Here is an 18,458-nt window from a genome sequence, read left to right as displayed (position 1 = left end):
CTCGGTCTATCCTCCCCCTTAATATACTGGACCTGCCGTTTCTTAAGAATCCCTCTCTTATAACCGGTCCATCTCTGTCCCAATTGATTGGGGATACACCGGCTTGTCTAGCTCCTGGGTAAACTCCCGATCCTGTAATTGCCTCATGGCCTCTCTTACATACTGCTCTCGATCAATCACCACCACCATGCTCCCTCTATCCACAGGTTTAATTCCTAGGGAATTATCTCTTCTAAATCCATTGAGAGCCTCCCACTCCACCTTGGACAGGTTCCATTTCTCCAAAACCTCTCTAATCCCCTTCATCACGCTTTGGTCTTCCTCTGTAATCCTCCAAACCAGCTCCGTTAACCTGATCTACCCTAGGCTCCCACCCCGAGCTACCCATAGAGACGATTCTCTGTCCCTCCCCCTCCTATTTTTTTTCATTATTTAAAAATAAGAAGTTATTATTATTATCCTATACAATGTTGTCCTCAATTCAATGTGTAAATATAAGCCTATGAAAACAAATATAGTGAATGTGTCTATATAGGCAATGCAAAAGGGCCACCATAACACAGAAAAATGTCATCAGATAAGACAAATCGGGCCAGAAGTGATTACAGGGTGCACCATGGCTCCCAAATGGCATAACCTAGTCTAAGTGAGGTTTTAAATATTTGGGAGTATTTCTAGGAGATAACTCTTTTGTAACAAAAGACTGGGTGGATGTTGAAAGGGAGATTAATAAATGAAAGTGGTTGATTCCAAAGATGTCGTACAAGAGACGCACTTTAATTATTAACAACCTTGTGGATTCCTCTTTGTGGCATCGTTTAGCATGTGTGGATCCTCCTCTGTTTCCCCTCTCAGATATTCAGAAGGCTTTAATCATTTTACTCTGGCAAAAATTACACTGGGTATCCCAAAGTGTTCGTTTTATAAAAGGATAAAGGAGGACAGGGTCTTATAAAGTTGCGAAGTAGAACTGCAGCTCTTCGTATGTGTTTTATACATTAGACTTTTAAATGGATCACCCAATTCAATCTGGAAGATTGTTGCATGCGAGATGCATTTGTTACCTAAAATGGATGAGTGTGAAGGTTTATTTGATGTAATTAAGTTTTAATGATAACAATGACTGTATGTCCTACAGGAGATTGATAATCTTCTGCCAGGCTGTTGTTGTAAATAAGAATTTGTTTTTAAGTGACATGCCTGGTTAAATAAAGGTGAAGGGTAACAAAGAATAAATCTATCTTTTTTTTTCATTTAGTATACTTTAATCTTACAGATGTTACTGTATTAAACAATTAGTTGTTGAAAACAATCTATCAATAACAATCTATAAAGTTTCCCATGAATGATTAACTTTCTTGACTTAACTAAAGAAAGTAAATCATGAAATAGTATCTAGTCTTGAGTAGTTTTTTTGATTATTTTTTTCTTTGTTTTCATGTTCTCTTGTTAATGAAAGGACATTAGAGACAATAGACAGGACATCACTGGGGATCAGTGTATCACTGGGGAACCCATGTGTCCCACCTCAACTCTGTCGACTTTTAATATTCACATTGTTTTAAATTCACTGTATTGTGGGGGATTTTCTGCAGGATGGTGATACATGGCAGGGTTGTTGTCCACAGATATCTGCAAGAGAAAAAGCTATAGGTTTAGTTTCCTTGCTTACAGATATCTTATTTATTGATACTATTAAACAATTAATACACCACATACTTAACCATTTACACACTTACAGTTCAAATACAGTGAGAGTACATTCATTTTTTAGTCGGGTTGGGCTTCTCTTACCTCTCTGTTGTTAAGATCTTGGAAATGATTCGGCTGTGGAATTATAACTTGTGGAACAAGCGGCACCTTTGGAAAAAAAACACACATGTAGAGTTTTATGTCTTCTTACTGTGAAATGCCACACATGCAATGACACTGGCTGACCGTTTCAGTATTACAGGTTTACAGACATCAGTGTAGTAGAAACAAGCAAAAGACAGAAATCCCAACTGAAAAACCACATGAGATGTAGATGGGAATGTTGCTGTTTTTGAAGCAGTTAAACTTGGGGTTTTGCTATTAGTAGAGATGCTGCTGCTGAAAACTGTAGTAATTCACACACACTTAATTTCCTCAAACCTCAATTACTAGCTCTAAAATTATGTTTTGGAATGAGGTATGTGTAAGAAAGTATTTACAAGAAATGTGCTTAGAATGACAAAAACTTGACAAATGTATTTAAGGCTGGAAAATGGATTGACTCCATTGAATAATTAAGTTGGCTTAAAGCACATACTGATATACTATTTAAACGTCTGAGACTAAAAGTTTGTGACTAACTCCTCCTAGAGCTTTAGATCTATAATGCCCATCAACCAGAGTACCCTCTGTCAAAATTAACCACATTTTATTTGATTTTATATATGGTTTACTTAACAAATGACAGCTTAATTTCTGACTATATAGTAAAATAAGTAAATGAATGAAAGCAAATTCCTCCTTAAACTCACTTTGTGGTGAGTAATTAAATGTGCTGAATCCCAATAACAGTATGAGGTGTGAGGACCACTGATCTGTATAAATGACTGGACAATAATAATGACTGTAAAAGTCGTTTATGGTTGACTCTGTCAAACCATAAACGTCGAATGGATGAACATTTTTGGTCCTGAGACTTCCTCAAAAGATATACAATATGTATGTTTTAACATTTCCACTTCTAATATTGATTGCTATCTGGATGTGATGCGAGTTTCAACTAGTGTAACAAAAAGTGATTTAAAATAAATTGCCTACGCTACCTTTAACGTCGACTGGATGTTAATCATGTGATTTTGACACTAACAACATGGCCACCTTGGAGAAGACCTTCAGACTTTTCAGACTTAGTGTGTAATATCGTTTCTAACTGATCTGACTTTGTATAAATTACAGAGCTCTAAATGTTTATTACATTGGCTGTAATACTAATGCTGTCCGATAGAGGGGGCCACAGGACAGGAAGTCTTTGAATTCCACTTTTACTTTTTTTGTAATTTTACATGTTAATAGTTTTAAGGATTTGGATCTTCTAAAGAGGCATGAACCCAAGTGATAAGTATTTCCTTCTATATGCATATCGGAGGGGATCAGCTGACAGAAAGGTTTGGGAAGCCCTGCCATCACTCACCTGAGGAGCACAGCAGCAGACGACTTTACAGGCAAATGCTGACACACAGATGGAGACGATAAACTCAACGAAGGCGAATAGCAACAATACACCACCGGTTCCTGAGAAGAGAGTCTGAGAGAGACTTCAACATCAGCACAAATAATAATGAGGAACGATGTGTAAGACTTTATGGCTTGATTTTTGACAAGTGTACTGACCACACATTGTACTTACTAAATGAATGTGAATATAAAAGTTGGTGACATACCTGATACTTTCTAATTTCAGCAATGTAAGTTTGATAACAATTATAATTGCTGCAGTGACCGCCCAATGGCCCTATACCCAAATGCACTGCAATTATGATGAAGGAAATGCCGGCAGTTATGGTACTGAGAATGTTCATTACAAGTGAACCTTTCACCTATCGGTGGGGGGAAATAAAACATAAAATAGATTAATAAATGAACAAAAAATTGCTTGTTAATTTAGATGGAACATTATATGGAGTGTGACACTACTTGACATATATACTGTATATATACACACACACAACTTACAACTAAGGACAGCAGCAACTCACACTGACCAAAATTATAAAACACAACACTTTAGTTTTTGCCCCATTTTTCATAATCTTTCGACTCAAAGAGCTAAGATTTTTTCTATGTTTACAAAAGGCCTATTTCTCTCAAATATTGTTCACAAATCTGTCTAAATCTGTGTTAGTGAGCACTTCTCCTTTTGCAGAGATCATCCATCCACCTCACAGTGTGGCATATCACAGTGCTTCGATTAATCAAAAATGTGATAACTTTTTGCCAGCAACATCTGTAGCTGCTAGTGTTGTCACGATACTGGAATTTCTAACTTCGATACGATACCTTAAAAATACCATGGGGAAAAAACGCTGCATATACTGTCAAATAGATATTTTTAATACAATTTATTTTTTTTGTCCGTCTATTGAAAGTCTAGGCGATTCAAAAATTCTTCCGAAGAGATCACTTTATATGATAAAGCTTTTAAGGTTTTTCTCATATATAAACCTTGATCAATTACAATTACAATTATCTCACAAATATGCAATAGCTACAAGCACAAGGAAGCTTGATTTCAAATTGAATTTAAAAAGACGAGTAAACAGTAATAAAAGAACAACAAATAAACAAATGACTAACAATCGCACAAATAAATACAATAGAATAAAGATACGAATTAAATAGACTGCTTTATTTTTTCAGGTACGTCTAACAGTATTCAGGTAAGAAACTTAATAAAGAAAAAACAAAGTAATCAAATTTAAAATAACATTGGATAATCTTCATTATAAAAAATGAAATACAGATGAATCCATTAGAGTTACACAAGTTAATCAGTCAAGAGTAGTCAGTGATCGTTTGTCTTTTTGTAGTTTGAATAATAAATAACTGCTGTCCCTTTAAGACCTGACGCACTCATGGATCCCAAAAACTGTTCCTGCTACACATTCTTCCTGAACGGTTTACGACTGTGTTTATGTTAATACTCACCAAGATGGACATAGAGACATTTTTTGAGTGTATTTGACCATTAATAAGCTGGGAAAAGGAGCTCATTTTGCCCTTGTATGCCAGAGGCGGCTTTATTACGGTATGTGTGTGTGCTTCAGATGCGAGCGCGAAATCTGTGGGAATGAGTAGAATTAATGTTATGTGCAATCCCACGCGAAATTCAGACCCGTCACGCCAACACTAGCACGCTGAATTTCATGAGTCATTTCCTCAGTCATGAGGAAAAATCCAGCTGTCGGCCGCTGGTATCGATACTGTAGAAAATGAGTATCGTATCGTTTCATATATTTCAGTATCGATACATATCGAAATATCGATATTTTTGACAACACTAGTAGCTGCAATGTGCTAAATTTAGTGAAGATTGGACAATTGGCCTAGAAGGAGTTAGAAAATAATTTTATTTCAGGTAATTAAAAATGTGAATTGTATTATTATTGCGCCACCTAGTGTTGGACAGATGTGCACCCGAGTAGATCCGCGCGTTTGAGTCTTTCCTGACAAGTTTGGGTTCTCTATGAATTACGGTCACTAATGCCCATACACTTTTATGGCAATAAGGAAGAAGAAGAAGAAATCAGTACAAACACAATAGAGTTTCAGTACTTCTGTAGCTTGGATCCATAACAAGTGTTGTGTACATACCAAACACAAACTTGAGGGTGAATTGAGTTTGTTTTCTGCAGCAACGGAGAGTGAGCCTGCGATAATGTACTGAGAGAACAGAGAAAGACAAAATCAAGACGGGAATATGTAACTTGTGTGATAAAAGACACAACACTTGATTGTATGATTGTTTCTTACGATGATTGATCCCCAGAAAGCAATGCCACTATAGAGAAAGACAGATCCTGCATAAAATGCAGACACGATGCCAAACAGGAAAGTAAACAGGCCAATCATTATCTGGACAGTCTGTGAGGGACAAGAGAGGCTATTATAGAGCAAGTAAAACAGTATTACATTTTATGAACAATATTTCCAGTACAAATATCTCTTTTTTTCTATTTAACATTCACATTTTTGACAGTCTGCAACTCCTAAAACATTGTTCTCTGTGACTGATACACTATAAACACTATAAATGATAACCTGATCTTATATTGCTGTCTTTCCTGCATTGTCACCAAGGCAATGCTTTGTTATAGTGTGTACTACACATGAACATATGCACAATGTCTCACCCCAAGGGCTTTTGGTTGTCCTTTGAGAAACGGCTGAAGTCTGTGAGGAGGTGAAACTCCAGCTGGCTGTTGTCCATAAACAGGCACAGGAGCGTTTGTCCCAGTTCCAGCTGCTGGTGGTTGAAACTGGATGACAAGCGTCTGAGAGGTCATGGGTATGACAGTGTGGGACATTGTTGATTCTGAATCTGAAAATGACCTGTAAATAATTTAACAATCAATATATCATTTGTCGTATATGGTAGTTGAACAAACTTTAAACTTCAAACATTAAGTGCTTAATAATAATTTATAAATTGTGCATGTGATCATAATTATCACTTGATATGTAGTGACCTTTAATTTGGAGTAGAAATTGGGGCTTTATTCCATCAGACATGTCACTTTACTCACAGCTGATTGGTCCAATTTGGTTTTGAGATCTCTTATCTGGAACATAATCTGCCCTGGGTTACTATGACGATGAACATTGTGCCTAAAAAACAAGGGTTGGCGCAAACTAAACTGAAACATACCTGGCGATCCACCTAAGCCTACAACTCAAAAGACAATAAAAAAACTGAAGTATTCATTAATGCGTTTATGTTGGGTGGACTTCGAGGTCCACATTACAGTCATGTACAGTCATATAATCACCTCTGAGTGTGAAAGAATAAAATATTAATGAATACCAAAACGCCTCTCACTGAGTAGAAGTATGACATGAACTGTATTATGATCTACATTTGTATTATTTTACCAGATTTGCGAGGCCACTGTGGATATTCTTGCGAAACTCTTGATTCCCATTCCTAAAGGAAATTCTGCTTCGGAGGTCATACACGGTTTGATTCTAAACGGGGTTTTCCACATTGGACATTCTGTGAATTTTTGTGTTTTTGCAGATTTCCCATTCATTTCCTATGGGGAACACAAACTGTAGTATTTTTTTTATGACCACTTAGCATGCTCGAATCATGCCCTCAATTGTTTTCAGGGTTCCCACTCTTTCATGAACACCAGATTCAAGGGCTTTTTAAAGCACCTTTTATTTTAAATCAAGCACAATAAATACGATAAAGATGTGTGTGTTACTGCCAATATATCAAACACCTACTGTACCTGTGTCTATCATTAATGCAGTAACGCTAAGGCATATACTGACAACTAAAATACCATTTCCAATGAGGAAAAATTTCCAATTTTACAAAATTCAATGAGGAAAGAGGCTGGTGTAGAAGAGCGAGTGAGTTTTAACAAGAGATGCCGTTTGCAGCACTCTTAATCCTGCTTTTACAATGTATTTCACACTAGTTTTAGTTTTCTTTTTTATAAATCATTACTTAATTAAAACATCAAAATATAGAGATAATATTGTATACATGAATTTTCCAAATAAATGAAAAGATACCGACAAGTTATTGTTAGGGATTAAAAATATGCAAAATTATTTATTAAATCACCTGTACATTTCGAATCAATTTGAAGACTTTTAAGACCTGCACATATATTATAGTTAACATATATAATTTCTGCCGTAAAAACGGCCCAATTCAAATCTTTACGTGCTTTTCTTCTTTTTATTTTTTGAGCAGTGATGAAATATTGCTCTTGTAAATACTTGCCAGCATTTCAGTAATGAAAGTCCAGATTTTTAAAATGCATCCAAATTACAGCAAAGCGCAACCGTACGGTGGCCTGCAGGGGTCAAAAAGGATATAAACAGTGCATTTTGAAGTGATCTCATCTTGAAAACTCAGAAATGTTGATTCGGATGGAAATTAAATTACCACACGTCATTGGTTTTTGTCTATAAACAGGAGGTAATTCGGCTGGGGATTTTTACGCAGGTGGTGGGAGAAAAACACTGACATTCTGGATTCGGGCGGCAATAAAATCACTGACTAGCCCCTGACAATGATGAAAACACCTTACGACCCCAAGAGAAACAATTACCGTCCGAATAGGGCTTTTGACAGTAGATGGTGCTTATGGAACAGCAGAAATATATTGAAATATCTTCCTCCCGTAATGCTGTTTTGTTTTGGCTTTGGCAGCGCATGAAGGCCAATTTTTGTAATAGCACCACGCTACTCTAACAAAATGCAGTTCATGCTTAATTCAAGCACTTTCAAGGACCTGTGTTTGTTTTCAAGTACTTTCCAGGCCTTGAATCCATGTGTCTGAAATTCAAGAACTTTCAAGAAGCGTGGGAACCCTGTGTTTTGTGTGTTCCCAGTCCTAATGCCAATAAAGTCACCAAGTTTCATATCATTCTGATGAAGCTGTGATTTTTAAAAATTCAAAATGTGGTTCAGTGGTTCATAGGTGTGTGTGTGTGTGTGTGTGTGTGTGTGTGTGTGTGTGTGTGTGTGTGTGTGTGTGTGTGTGTGTGTGTGTGTGTGTGTATAAGTGTGCGTGTGTGTGTGAGTGGATGTGTCAATATCACACTCTTGATGTTTTAGAGCATGGGTGTCAAACTCTGGTGGCCCGCGAGGTAATTATATTTGGCCCGCGAGACAATACCAAATTACTACTAGAGCTGGCCCGCCGGTATTATACAGCGCATTCACCGCTAATACTACGAATCCCATAATGCTCTGCTGTTTTCGCGCGCCAATCAGGACAGGACTCAGAAACGCTCTCTCTCCTCTGTGACAGTAGTCATAGCAACATAGACGCTACAACTGTCAGCGAGCTAACCCTTCCCAAAAATGGCGAAAAGAAAGGCAGAAAACAGGAGCTTTCTGGACAAGTGGGAGGCAGAATATCTGTTTACATATGTAAAAGACAAACCTGTTTGTCTTGTTTGTGGAGTCAACGTGGCTGTAAGTAAGGAGTACAACATTAGACGACACTATGAAACGAAACACCATGACAAATACAAGGACCTGGACATGACTCAAAGGAGCCAGAAAGTAGAGGAGATGAAAAGAAGTTTGGTTTCACAACAGAATATGTTTAAAAAAGCCACATCACAAAGCGAGGCTGCTGTAAAGGCTAGTTATATAGTGGCAGCAGAGATCGCAAAATCAGCCCGGCCCTTTAATGAGGGAGAGTTCATGAAAAAGTGCATGATGAAGGTTTGTGACCTCGTATGCCCAGAGAAAAAACAAGCATTTTCAAACGTGAGCCTGAGCAGGAACACAGTAGCTGATCGCACATGTGATCTTGCCACCAATCTGTATGACCAGCTGATGGAAAAGGGAAAAGATTTTGTTGCGTTCTCCCTCGCTGTGGATGAGAGCTGCGACGCATCTGATACTGCTCAGCTGTCAGTCTTCATCCGTGGAGTGGACTCAAATCTGTGTGTTACGGAGGAGCTATTGGGATTCAAATCAATGCATGGCACAACCACAGGAAAGGAAATCTTTGAGGAGGTTTCCAAATGTGTTACTGAAATAAAGCTGCCGTGGGATAAACTCGTTGGATTAACGACAGATGGTGCGCCAGCGATGTGCGGTAAAAAGAGTGGACTGGTGGGCATGGTTCGGGAGAAGATGCGGGAAGAGAACTGTGCAGGTGAGCTAACTGTTTACCACTGCATCATACATCAGGAAGCACTGTGTGCCAAAGCCCTAAAGATGGAACATGTTATGACTACAGTGACACAGGTAGTTAACTTTATAAGAGCCAAAGGTCTAAATCACCGCCAGTTTAAATCTTTTCTGGAGGATTGTGGTTCGGAATACGCAGACGTGCCGTATCACACAGAGGTGAGATGGCTAAGCAGAGGAAAAGTACTGAACAGATGTTTCGAGCTACGTGAGGAAATATGTCAATTCCTGGAAACCAAAGGGAAGGATACAGCAGAGCTCCGGGAGCAAAAGTTCCTGTGTGAGCTGGCCTTTCTCTGTGCCATCTCGAGCCATCTCGATGCGCTGAACCTGCAGCTTCATCATCACAGACATGTACGCTGCAGTGAGGGCCTTCAAAACTAAACTGTGCCTGTGGGAGAATCAGATGCTGCAAGGAAACCCTTGCCATTTTCCCTGCTGCCAATCCATAAAAGCGCAGATCTCTCCCGCCGTGTTCCCATGCGCACAGTTTGCTGAAAAACTCAGTGTTCTCGCCGCTGAGTTTAGCCGGCGATTTGCCGACTTCGATGCCCAGAAATGCAAGTTTGAACTGCTTAGTAATCCCTTCGCAGTTGATGTGGAAAATGCACCAACCAACATCCAAATGGAGCTGATTGAACTCCAGTGCAACGACACGCTGAAGTCAAAGTATGATGCTGTGGGCGCCGCACAGTTTCCACGGTTCATTCCTGACACAATGCCTCAGCTCCGCTCCCAAGCTGCTCAGATGCTCTCCATGTTCGGCAGCACTTATCTATGCGAGCAACTTTTCTCCTCGATGAAGATGACCAAAACAACTCACAGGAGACGTCTGACTGATGAACATCTTCGCTCGATACTGAGGATTTCTTCAGCTCAGAGCTTGAGCCCAGACATTCAGTACGTTTACATGGACAACAATACTCCGATATTAATCTGATTAAGACCATACTCTGATTAAGAAACTACCATGTAAACAGCGATTTCTAATTACCTTAATCCGGTTAAAGCCATACTCGAATTAAACAAAAATCGAATTAAGACATGTGGAGTATGCCTGTTTTAGTCGCATTATCTAAGTGCATTGTAGACATGTACACACCTTAATCTAACTATTAACGTCGTGAAGGAGTTTCCGCCGCGTTTTGTGACAGGTCACACACACACACACACACACACACACACCAGGCAAGTGCAGAGGGGAGGGCTTTGGGGGCTCGTATCAAAAGTATATAAAGTGCCCCTCTAAACAATCATCAATAATATTGTGACAAATAAAAACAGAATTATAATTATAATTAATATAACCGCACGTACAAAACAATGCGCTTAAATTCCCGTTTATCTTTTACGTATCTTTCAGTCTGAAATGTCGTTGCCATGACGTGTTGCTATGGTGCGTGACTGCGTGTCTTGCTCATAGACCGTAAAAACTCTGCTCACTCGGACACGGCCTCCTCTAAAAAAAAATTCTTTGTGTTGCAATAATGCTCATTTTAAAAGTAAAATACAATCATTTTGTATCTGTAATCCCAGATTCATATTTGTCTGCTTACAACAGCGGTCGGGAACCTCTAGGCTTGCGAGCCATATGCCATTCAGTGAACGCTTGTGGCTCGATGGCAGAAAAAAAACAATCCAAACAATCACGATTTTGAAACCTTTTCATCACATTTTCATCATTTATCAAAACTATTATTCGAAATGTAGGCTGTCAAGAAGGAGGCAAGATGGGCAGTGTCTCTTAAAAAAACCTGAAAGACAATATTTAATATTACAAAAAATAAAACTATATATATATATATAATATCATAATATCATAAAAAAAGTATAAAAATCACTCGTTTTTATAAAGTCACACTGTCCAACAGCGACACCCGCAGGTAAAGTTACAGCGGGTTGCCTGAGCCCATTGATTTGAACACACCCACTAAAGTCGCGCTATGATTGGACCCCGGACAGCGTAGCGTGGCATGGGGACGTAATGACGTACCATTAATCAAACTATGTTCTGTAACATGTAAAACGGGAACATGAACGTAATATTCTAAAAGCAACTCATGTAAACACCTTAATCAGATTATTGCCTTATTCAGAGTAAGGTCAATAATTAGATTACTGCTGTCCATGTAAACGTAGTCATTGATGAACTAGCATCCAAGAAGAGATGCCAGGTATCTGGCTTGGGCACATCAGATTAGACCAGTGTGCAATAATTAACGTTTTCTTTATGCACTTTTTCTTGCTACAAGGCATGGGCTTGAATGGTTGATTGATTTATTATCATTTTATTTGTAAAATTCTTAGCCAGTGGAAAAAGTTTATTTTGGTATTTAAATCAGAAGGCTGCAAATAGAAAAGAGGCATACAATTTTTATTTAAATTTTATTTATTTAATAAATGAATGCCATTGATGTGTTTTTTCATTTGAAATTCGATTTTGCATGTCTTCACTATTAAATTATATATATTGTATGGTAATAAGCGATGCTTGTTTATTCAATGTTAAAGCAAAACTTGTTTGGGTCCATATTAAAAGGTTAATTTGTTCAATGTTGGCCCGCGACTTTGTTCAGGTTTTACATTTTGGCCCACTGGGTATTTGAGTTTGACACCCCTGTTTTAGAGTGTCTCCCCTTTACTGCTGTATACTTTTTTTCAGCATTGTGGCCGATTTGTAGATTGTGCACACAAATATTCAGTGAATTTTTGTGTTTTTGCAGATTTCCCATTCATTTCCTATGGTAGGTCATTTGTGACCGAAGATAATGAAAGGTAAACTTTTTTTTACGACCAATTAGCATGCTTGAATCATGCCCTCATTTTTTTGTGTGTGTTCACAGTCTTAATGCCAATAAAGTCACCAAGTTTCGTTTCATTCTGATGAAGCTGTGATTTTTAGAAATTCAAAACCGAAAATGTTCCGGTCAGAAATGACCGAAGAGCACCAGAGGGTTAATAATCATTTGAAACGTATCAAACTGGCAGCTCCAGTAGTAATGAAAAGGTTTATCTTGATCTATGTCACGAGAGAGTCAAGACAGCCAAGTCCAAGTCAAGTTCAAGTCATTAGTGCTCAATTTAGTGTCTCAGTATTAATTACTATAGTAAATATATTTTATTTTCACCTACATTTCATGTTTCTCTGTACCATCTAATTTAAAAGTACCATATGTTTTTTTTAATACTGTAAATGCAAGACAATAATGCCAATTTAGAAACACTGTTGATTGGAATAAGAAATACAGATTTCTTATTATCATACACATTTCTTATCAATACGCATGATAGGAAATACTGTTGAGGAATCACAGTCATTTATGCATTTTAGTCACACAGTCACACTAATAAACAGTCAAATGAGAAACTGAGAAATAACACCATGTGATAACAACATCAGAATGTGCACTGTAAACCCAAATAAAATGGCAAAACTCAAAAAATTGAGGGAATCAATTGCCACAAATGTTTTTTGAGTTAAGAAATGTCAAATTTAAGTAAGCAGAAATTGCCGATTTTTTGTACTCATATACATTTTAACTCTTAAAGAGGTGATGAATTGAGAAATCAACTTTCCCTTGATCTTTTGATATATAAAAGGTCATGGTAATATAAGAATATCCTGTAAATTTCAGAGCTGAAAACGTCCTTGTTAGTCAAAGAAAAGCTTTTATAGACGCCAGCCCCAGCAAACGATCAATTTCAGAAAGTGCCCGGCTATGACAAGTGTAGTGAAGCACCGCCTCAAAAGAAGAAGAACAACTCTGTAGCTAATAATTCATACATTTAACTCAAAATGATCTTGTAATCTCAGATTAAACATTTTAGTGTTATATTAAATATTAAAGTGGAAATTGGCTACTTTAACTAGCTAATTCAGTAAATGCAATGCTTATCATTTACACAGTGCTTAGATAGCATTAGCATAGCACTTGTTGAATGAAGGCAACATGATGTTCTCAAGCTCCACTAATCATCATGATGGTAATCCTACAAAAAAACACAACATAACAGAAACTCTTCTAAACTAGCATACCAAAACATTAAACACTACTAAATCTACACCTTAACATTCACTTCATTTTAGCATTTACTCTCCCGTTTGAGTGTCATGGCAAAGCATGCTGGGAAATGGAAATCCCAGCCCAGTTTCAGTCACATTTAAGTTGGTAAGTTCATAAAACTCGAAACTATTCAGATGACTTAAAATGTGTCCATTTTGAGAACTCAAAAGAAAAATAAAGTTCAAAATACTCATAAAAGTTCATTTGATAGCACTAATTTGTTTCATTTGAGTTGGCTCTACTCAAACCAATTAATCATTTTGAGTGTTAGGGTTTACAGTGCAGCTTTCTGTGATTCACTTTCAAAGACACTTGATCATCTGTTTGAGGTTTAGATAAAATCATCAAAATGAGCATTCAAATCTCAGAAGCAGTTACCATTGACACATGGTAAAATGACACACTATGTACATGAAAACAACTAAAGAAAGATGGAACGCTCACCTCAAATAATATTTGATAATCTTTTTTTCCTCGTCTGAACTGTTGTGTTGAACAGCAGCTCTGAAATGTTTAACTTCTACCAGATGAGAAGACAGTCAGACACTCAACTCTGATCTGCTTTGTTATTCAGTAATATTACATGAATCCTTCATTCTCAGGAACGCTGCTGAACTTTATTAGTAGTTTTACTAGTTTGTGAAAATGTGCTTTCCATGTAAAACATGTATGAAGTGTATCAAGCCCAAGATATTTATAGTGTTGTGTAAGGCTTAAAGGGTTAGTTCACCCAAAAATTCATTGTGGTGCTTCGTGAGTTCACGTCAGAGGCCTAGACGGACGACAAGCGATTGTTGAATAAAGTCGTTATTTTGTTTTGTTTCTTTGCGCACAAAAACTATTCTCGTCGCTTCATAAAGTTATTGTAGAGCCACTGTAGTGAGATGGACTTTGTAACGATGTCTTTAGTGTCTTTTAAGGGTCTTGAGAGTGTAAAGTGCATTGAGCCAATGGAGGCATTTCAGAGCCATCAGATTTACACTAAAATATCTTCATTTGTGTCTGAAGATGAACGGAGGTCTGACGGGTGTCCAACCACATGAGGCTCAGTCATTAATGACAGAATTTACATTTTTGGGTGAACTAACCCTTTAATTGGACATTGTTGATTGTTTTTTACTCAACACACTGCCTATTTTATTAAGTCAATTTGTGTATTGCCCTATATTAAAATATTAATAACATTAAAATGATAAAACATTTAGCATTGGAATGTATAACAAAATATGCATTATTGTTTCTTTATTGGTGGAGGTTAAAAAACTCCATCAATTCGCCAGCCAGTTCAACCAATGAAGAAATAGACTATTCTGCTTTTGATTTGTATATAAACTTGGTTGTTCTTTGAATTTCCAGTGATTGATATGTTACAGCTTTGAATAAAATGATAAAATGTACTTGCCAGATCTCTCACAGTCTCAGATCCACTCGATGCTTCCCTCTACACATGAACAAAACAAGAGAAACTGGTTTTCAGGACGAGTCATTATATATTAAGTATTAATGAGTCCGTCATCTATACACGTACACACAACACAAAAGCTACAACTGAGCCACACAGCCTTTAAGACATTAACTCTATCAATATCTCTGTAACGTGTGAGCAGGGAAGAAGCAGAGTGAGAATCCAAAAGCAGCACGAACATTTATTAGAAACATAAACAGAGATAATCCATGAGGCCACAGAAGGCAGGCAGAACCAATGACAGGAGCACACATGCAACAACTGACGCACTGGGGTATGAATACACTAAGGGAAACAAGGTTTACAAGATAAACAAGAGGAGTGGCTACCACCTGGGGAAAAGTAATCATCCATGAAGACTACAAAGAACTACAAAACAAGACAGGAAATGACAAAAGAGTCCTCACAACACAGGCTGGGATCATGACAATCTCAGTAAAGGATGATTTAACAACTTGTAAATCAACATTACAATCTTCACTTATTACTAACCAGTTTGACTTTATTACTTTCATATGTCTACAAAAATGCTTAAGCAGTTAAGCTGGTTAATCGAATTTAGTTTCGGGTTGATGACGCACAGCTGAAGGAGCATGTCAGACTCAAAAAGAGCCGAATGAGCCGGTTCAACCAGTTTGCAGAGGACTTTGAGGAGTCAATACTATGCAAGCCTGGGGCACCTACTGGAAATTTGGGAGTTTGAAGAGTCAATACTATGAATGCCTGGGGCACGTACTGGAAATATTAAATTACATTTTATTAAAACCTGCAAAAACCCTTGTCGAGAGAGATAAATTCATTGCTAAGATAAATCGTGTACTGTAATATTTAATGTTGAGGATTACAGAGGGCTTGCAATGAGTTAACGTTACAGTGGTTAATAAAACATTTACAAAAATGTACAGAGGTTTGGCAACAGTTTGATGTCACGATGATGAAGATCAATGAAATAGCTTTTAAATCACAAACACACAGGAGATTCAGGAGAAGGGCAACCAAACAATAGCATTAACTCTTCCGAGGACAGACAGAGACTGGGTGAAAACAGAGGCCTTGAAAGAACTGACACAAACAAGATAATTAATGAACACAGGTGGAAACTAATGAACTAATCGACTTCAGAGAAAACTAGGGCTGAACCCAAAATCACCCCCTAAACCCTCATTCACTATTCCCTACGTTAGTTCACTTGAAGGAGTGAATGAAAACGAATGAGTGAATTCGGACAGCCGTTGTGTGTTCATTGGCTGTTCACTCGTTATTGCGGTGCAATGTGGGATTGAATGAGTGCACTCAATAACGTCCACTATGGTTTCGGACACCCCTACAAATGGCCGTCCCCTCAAATAATGCCCTATTTAAGGGTATAGGGGGCGATTTCGAATTCACCCTAGGTCACAGAGGGCAGTTTCTGTGTTACTGTTAAACCGTGAAGATACCAGAGGCCTGTACCATGAAGCCGGTTTAGGTTTAGATGGGTAGCCAGGTAACTTTAAGATTAGTTTATGCCAACCCTGGGTTTCGGCTTTAATCTGTGTTCGTCGCCATTGGTATTGATATACTTGAATTCAAAACCCTTGTGTCTTGCTTGCAACGTTTTACAGAAGGCATTTTTGGGGATCTGTGGTGCTTCGTTTTGGGACTCGTTTTGCCTGACTGGCTGTTAGACGCAGCTTTCTAGCATCATGCAATAACTGTGAACCACACTTTGCATCCTGGTTCCTTCCATCAGTGCCGCCACTTGTGCAGGGAACACTTTGATGTAGGCCTCATAAAACTTTGTGCACTTTAGCCAGGTTAGTGTTGTGCTGTGGTCAGTATGACAGAGTGTATTACTGTGGGCTGGATCATGTTTGCTGTGGCCTGTCTACATCTGCTCTGTAACTTAGCTGAAGAAGACCATTTGTCTGGAGCTGAAACAGTGGGGCCATCACTGGTGAATTGCTGTGGGTTATGAACTCTCGTGGTTCTTAAAAAGTTGGGGGGGCGGGTTGTTAATTTTTGCATAGAACTTCCTGATGGGCCTGGATATATGTGGTATGGTCTGTGATGGTTCAAATTAATTTCCTTGCTAGCATCCAAGCCTTGTGATGGGATACGTGTCGGCTCAATGTCCGCTTTTAGATATACAACCTCAAAATTCGCACAGCACAAATCGACCAATGTTATAGTTAGATATGACAGCGCTACTGCAGCACGCATCGCCGCAGGCGATCAGCTGAATATCTCTTCAGCAAACTGACACAAATTAAAGTAAAAGTTGCAGACGCTCAATACACAATCATCATCATCATCATCATTAAAGGTAAAGAAACTAAATGATCAGTTCTTATGCCACTCTCTCTCTCATTTTGCGGTATTTGAATTAACTGTTGACCAATAAAATGTTGGTGATGTGAACTCATATACATGATGATGTGAACAGGCATATAGCGTGGGAATTGAAGATTGGATTTATATCCGTTTTGTGCAGACACATTTATGTGGCCAAGTGTAAATGGAATGGTTATAAATCAGATAAATATCTGATCTGTAAAAACACATGAAGTGGACCAGCCTAATAGGCCCAGCAAGATCACTCTTTGGGAAGCTTGAAATATAGGAAGAAAAATATAGATATTGAATTGGGGAGGGGGGGTTACATGAATGTATCCCTGAACAAAACTGACTGTCTTCAGAATAGTTTCTATGGCATTTTACTGCGGTACCCAAATAAATGCTTGTTTTCCATAAGCACCTCCTACTGTCAGAGAGTGAATTAGCATTTTTATTCAGTCCATCTATTTTTGTTTTGGGCAGGTGTGTCTTATGTTACAATTTCACAAAGCTAAAGTCAGAGCATTCTGTATTTACTCTAAGTCTTCAAATTATGCAATAATTTAAATAAAAAACAACTGCTCATGCTACATATGTGTATCTTTGTTTGGCAAATGTCAATTTTTTTTAAGGTCAGTTTGGCCTGTTATAGAGCAAATAAACAACAAATAAATGTGCTTAAATAAAGAAAAAAACTCTGAATCGCCCATGAAAAATCTATAGGTAGCTCTTGCCTTTCATCAAGGCTGAGGTCAGGGATCTTTGGCTTGAAAAGGTTGGTGACCACTGATTTAAAGGCTTTTGCAGGTGTTTTGAGTTAATTAGCTGATTAGAGTGTGGCACCAGGTGTCTTCAATATTGAACCTTTTCACAATATTCTAATTTTCTGAGATACTGAATTTGGGATTTTCCTTAGTTGTCAGTTATAATCATCAAAATTAAAAGAAATAAACATTCGAAATATATCAGCCTGTGTGTAATAAATGAGTATAATGTACAAGTTTCACTTTTTGAATGGAATTAGTTAAATAAATCAACTTTTTGATGATATTCTAATTATATGACCAGCACCTGTATATCAAACTAGCTGTTTGTTGTAAATCTGATAATGTCATGTTTACAAACACCAACTTCTGAAGAACAGTGGAGGAAAATTGCAGAAGAATTTGAAATGAAGTGGCAATACCCTCATTGC

General features: G+C 37.8%; 2 protein-coding genes across 4 annotated transcripts; one reads left to right on the top strand and one right to left on the bottom strand.

Annotated features, from left to right (window-relative positions):
• Positions 1 to 757: 757 nt before the first annotated feature.
• LOC307127265 (membrane-spanning 4-domains subfamily A member 4A-like) lies at positions 758 to 15,225 on the bottom strand. 3 transcript variants are annotated; one of them, XM_079818395.1, is made up of 10 exons: positions 15,127 to 15,218; positions 14,885 to 14,923; positions 13,927 to 14,002; positions 5,883 to 6,081; positions 5,503 to 5,613; positions 5,344 to 5,412; positions 3,414 to 3,569; positions 3,164 to 3,277; positions 1,795 to 1,860; positions 758 to 1,632 (listed from the first exon to the last, which is right to left on the bottom strand). In XM_079818395.1, the coding sequence occupies exons 4-10, from the start codon at positions 6,054 to 6,056 to the stop codon at positions 1,552 to 1,554; spliced, it is 771 nt and encodes a 256-aa protein (XP_079674521.1). In that variant the 5' UTR covers positions 6,057 to 6,081; positions 13,927 to 14,002; positions 14,885 to 14,923; positions 15,127 to 15,218; the 3' UTR covers positions 758 to 1,551. The 3 variants fall into 3 exon arrangements, with proteins under 3 accessions (XP_079674521.1, XP_079674520.1, XP_079674522.1); XM_079818394.1 differs by having other exon boundaries at positions 1,095 to 1,632; positions 14,885 to 15,225; XM_079818396.1 differs by lacking the exon at positions 13,927 to 14,002 and having other exon boundaries at positions 1,252 to 1,632; positions 14,885 to 15,218.
• On the top strand, positions 8,576 to 15,105 carry LOC307142970 (general transcription factor II-I repeat domain-containing protein 2; the record flags this gene model as incomplete). Its single annotated transcript, XM_079844207.1, has 3 exons — positions 8,576 to 9,772; positions 9,909 to 10,318; positions 15,090 to 15,105. 3 exons carry the CDS (start codon positions 8,576 to 8,578, stop codon positions 15,103 to 15,105), a joined length of 1,623 nt encoding a protein of 540 aa, XP_079700333.1.
• Positions 15,226 to 18,458: the final 3,233 nt, after the last annotated feature.

This window comes from Gobio gobio, assembly GCF_949357685.1.
Source record: "Gobio gobio genome assembly, chromosome: 1".
NCBI lineage: Eukaryota > Metazoa > Chordata > Actinopteri > Cypriniformes > Gobionidae > Gobio > Gobio gobio.
Note: the sequence above shows the minus strand (reverse complement) of the source record. Positions and strands in the feature narration are given on the sequence as shown.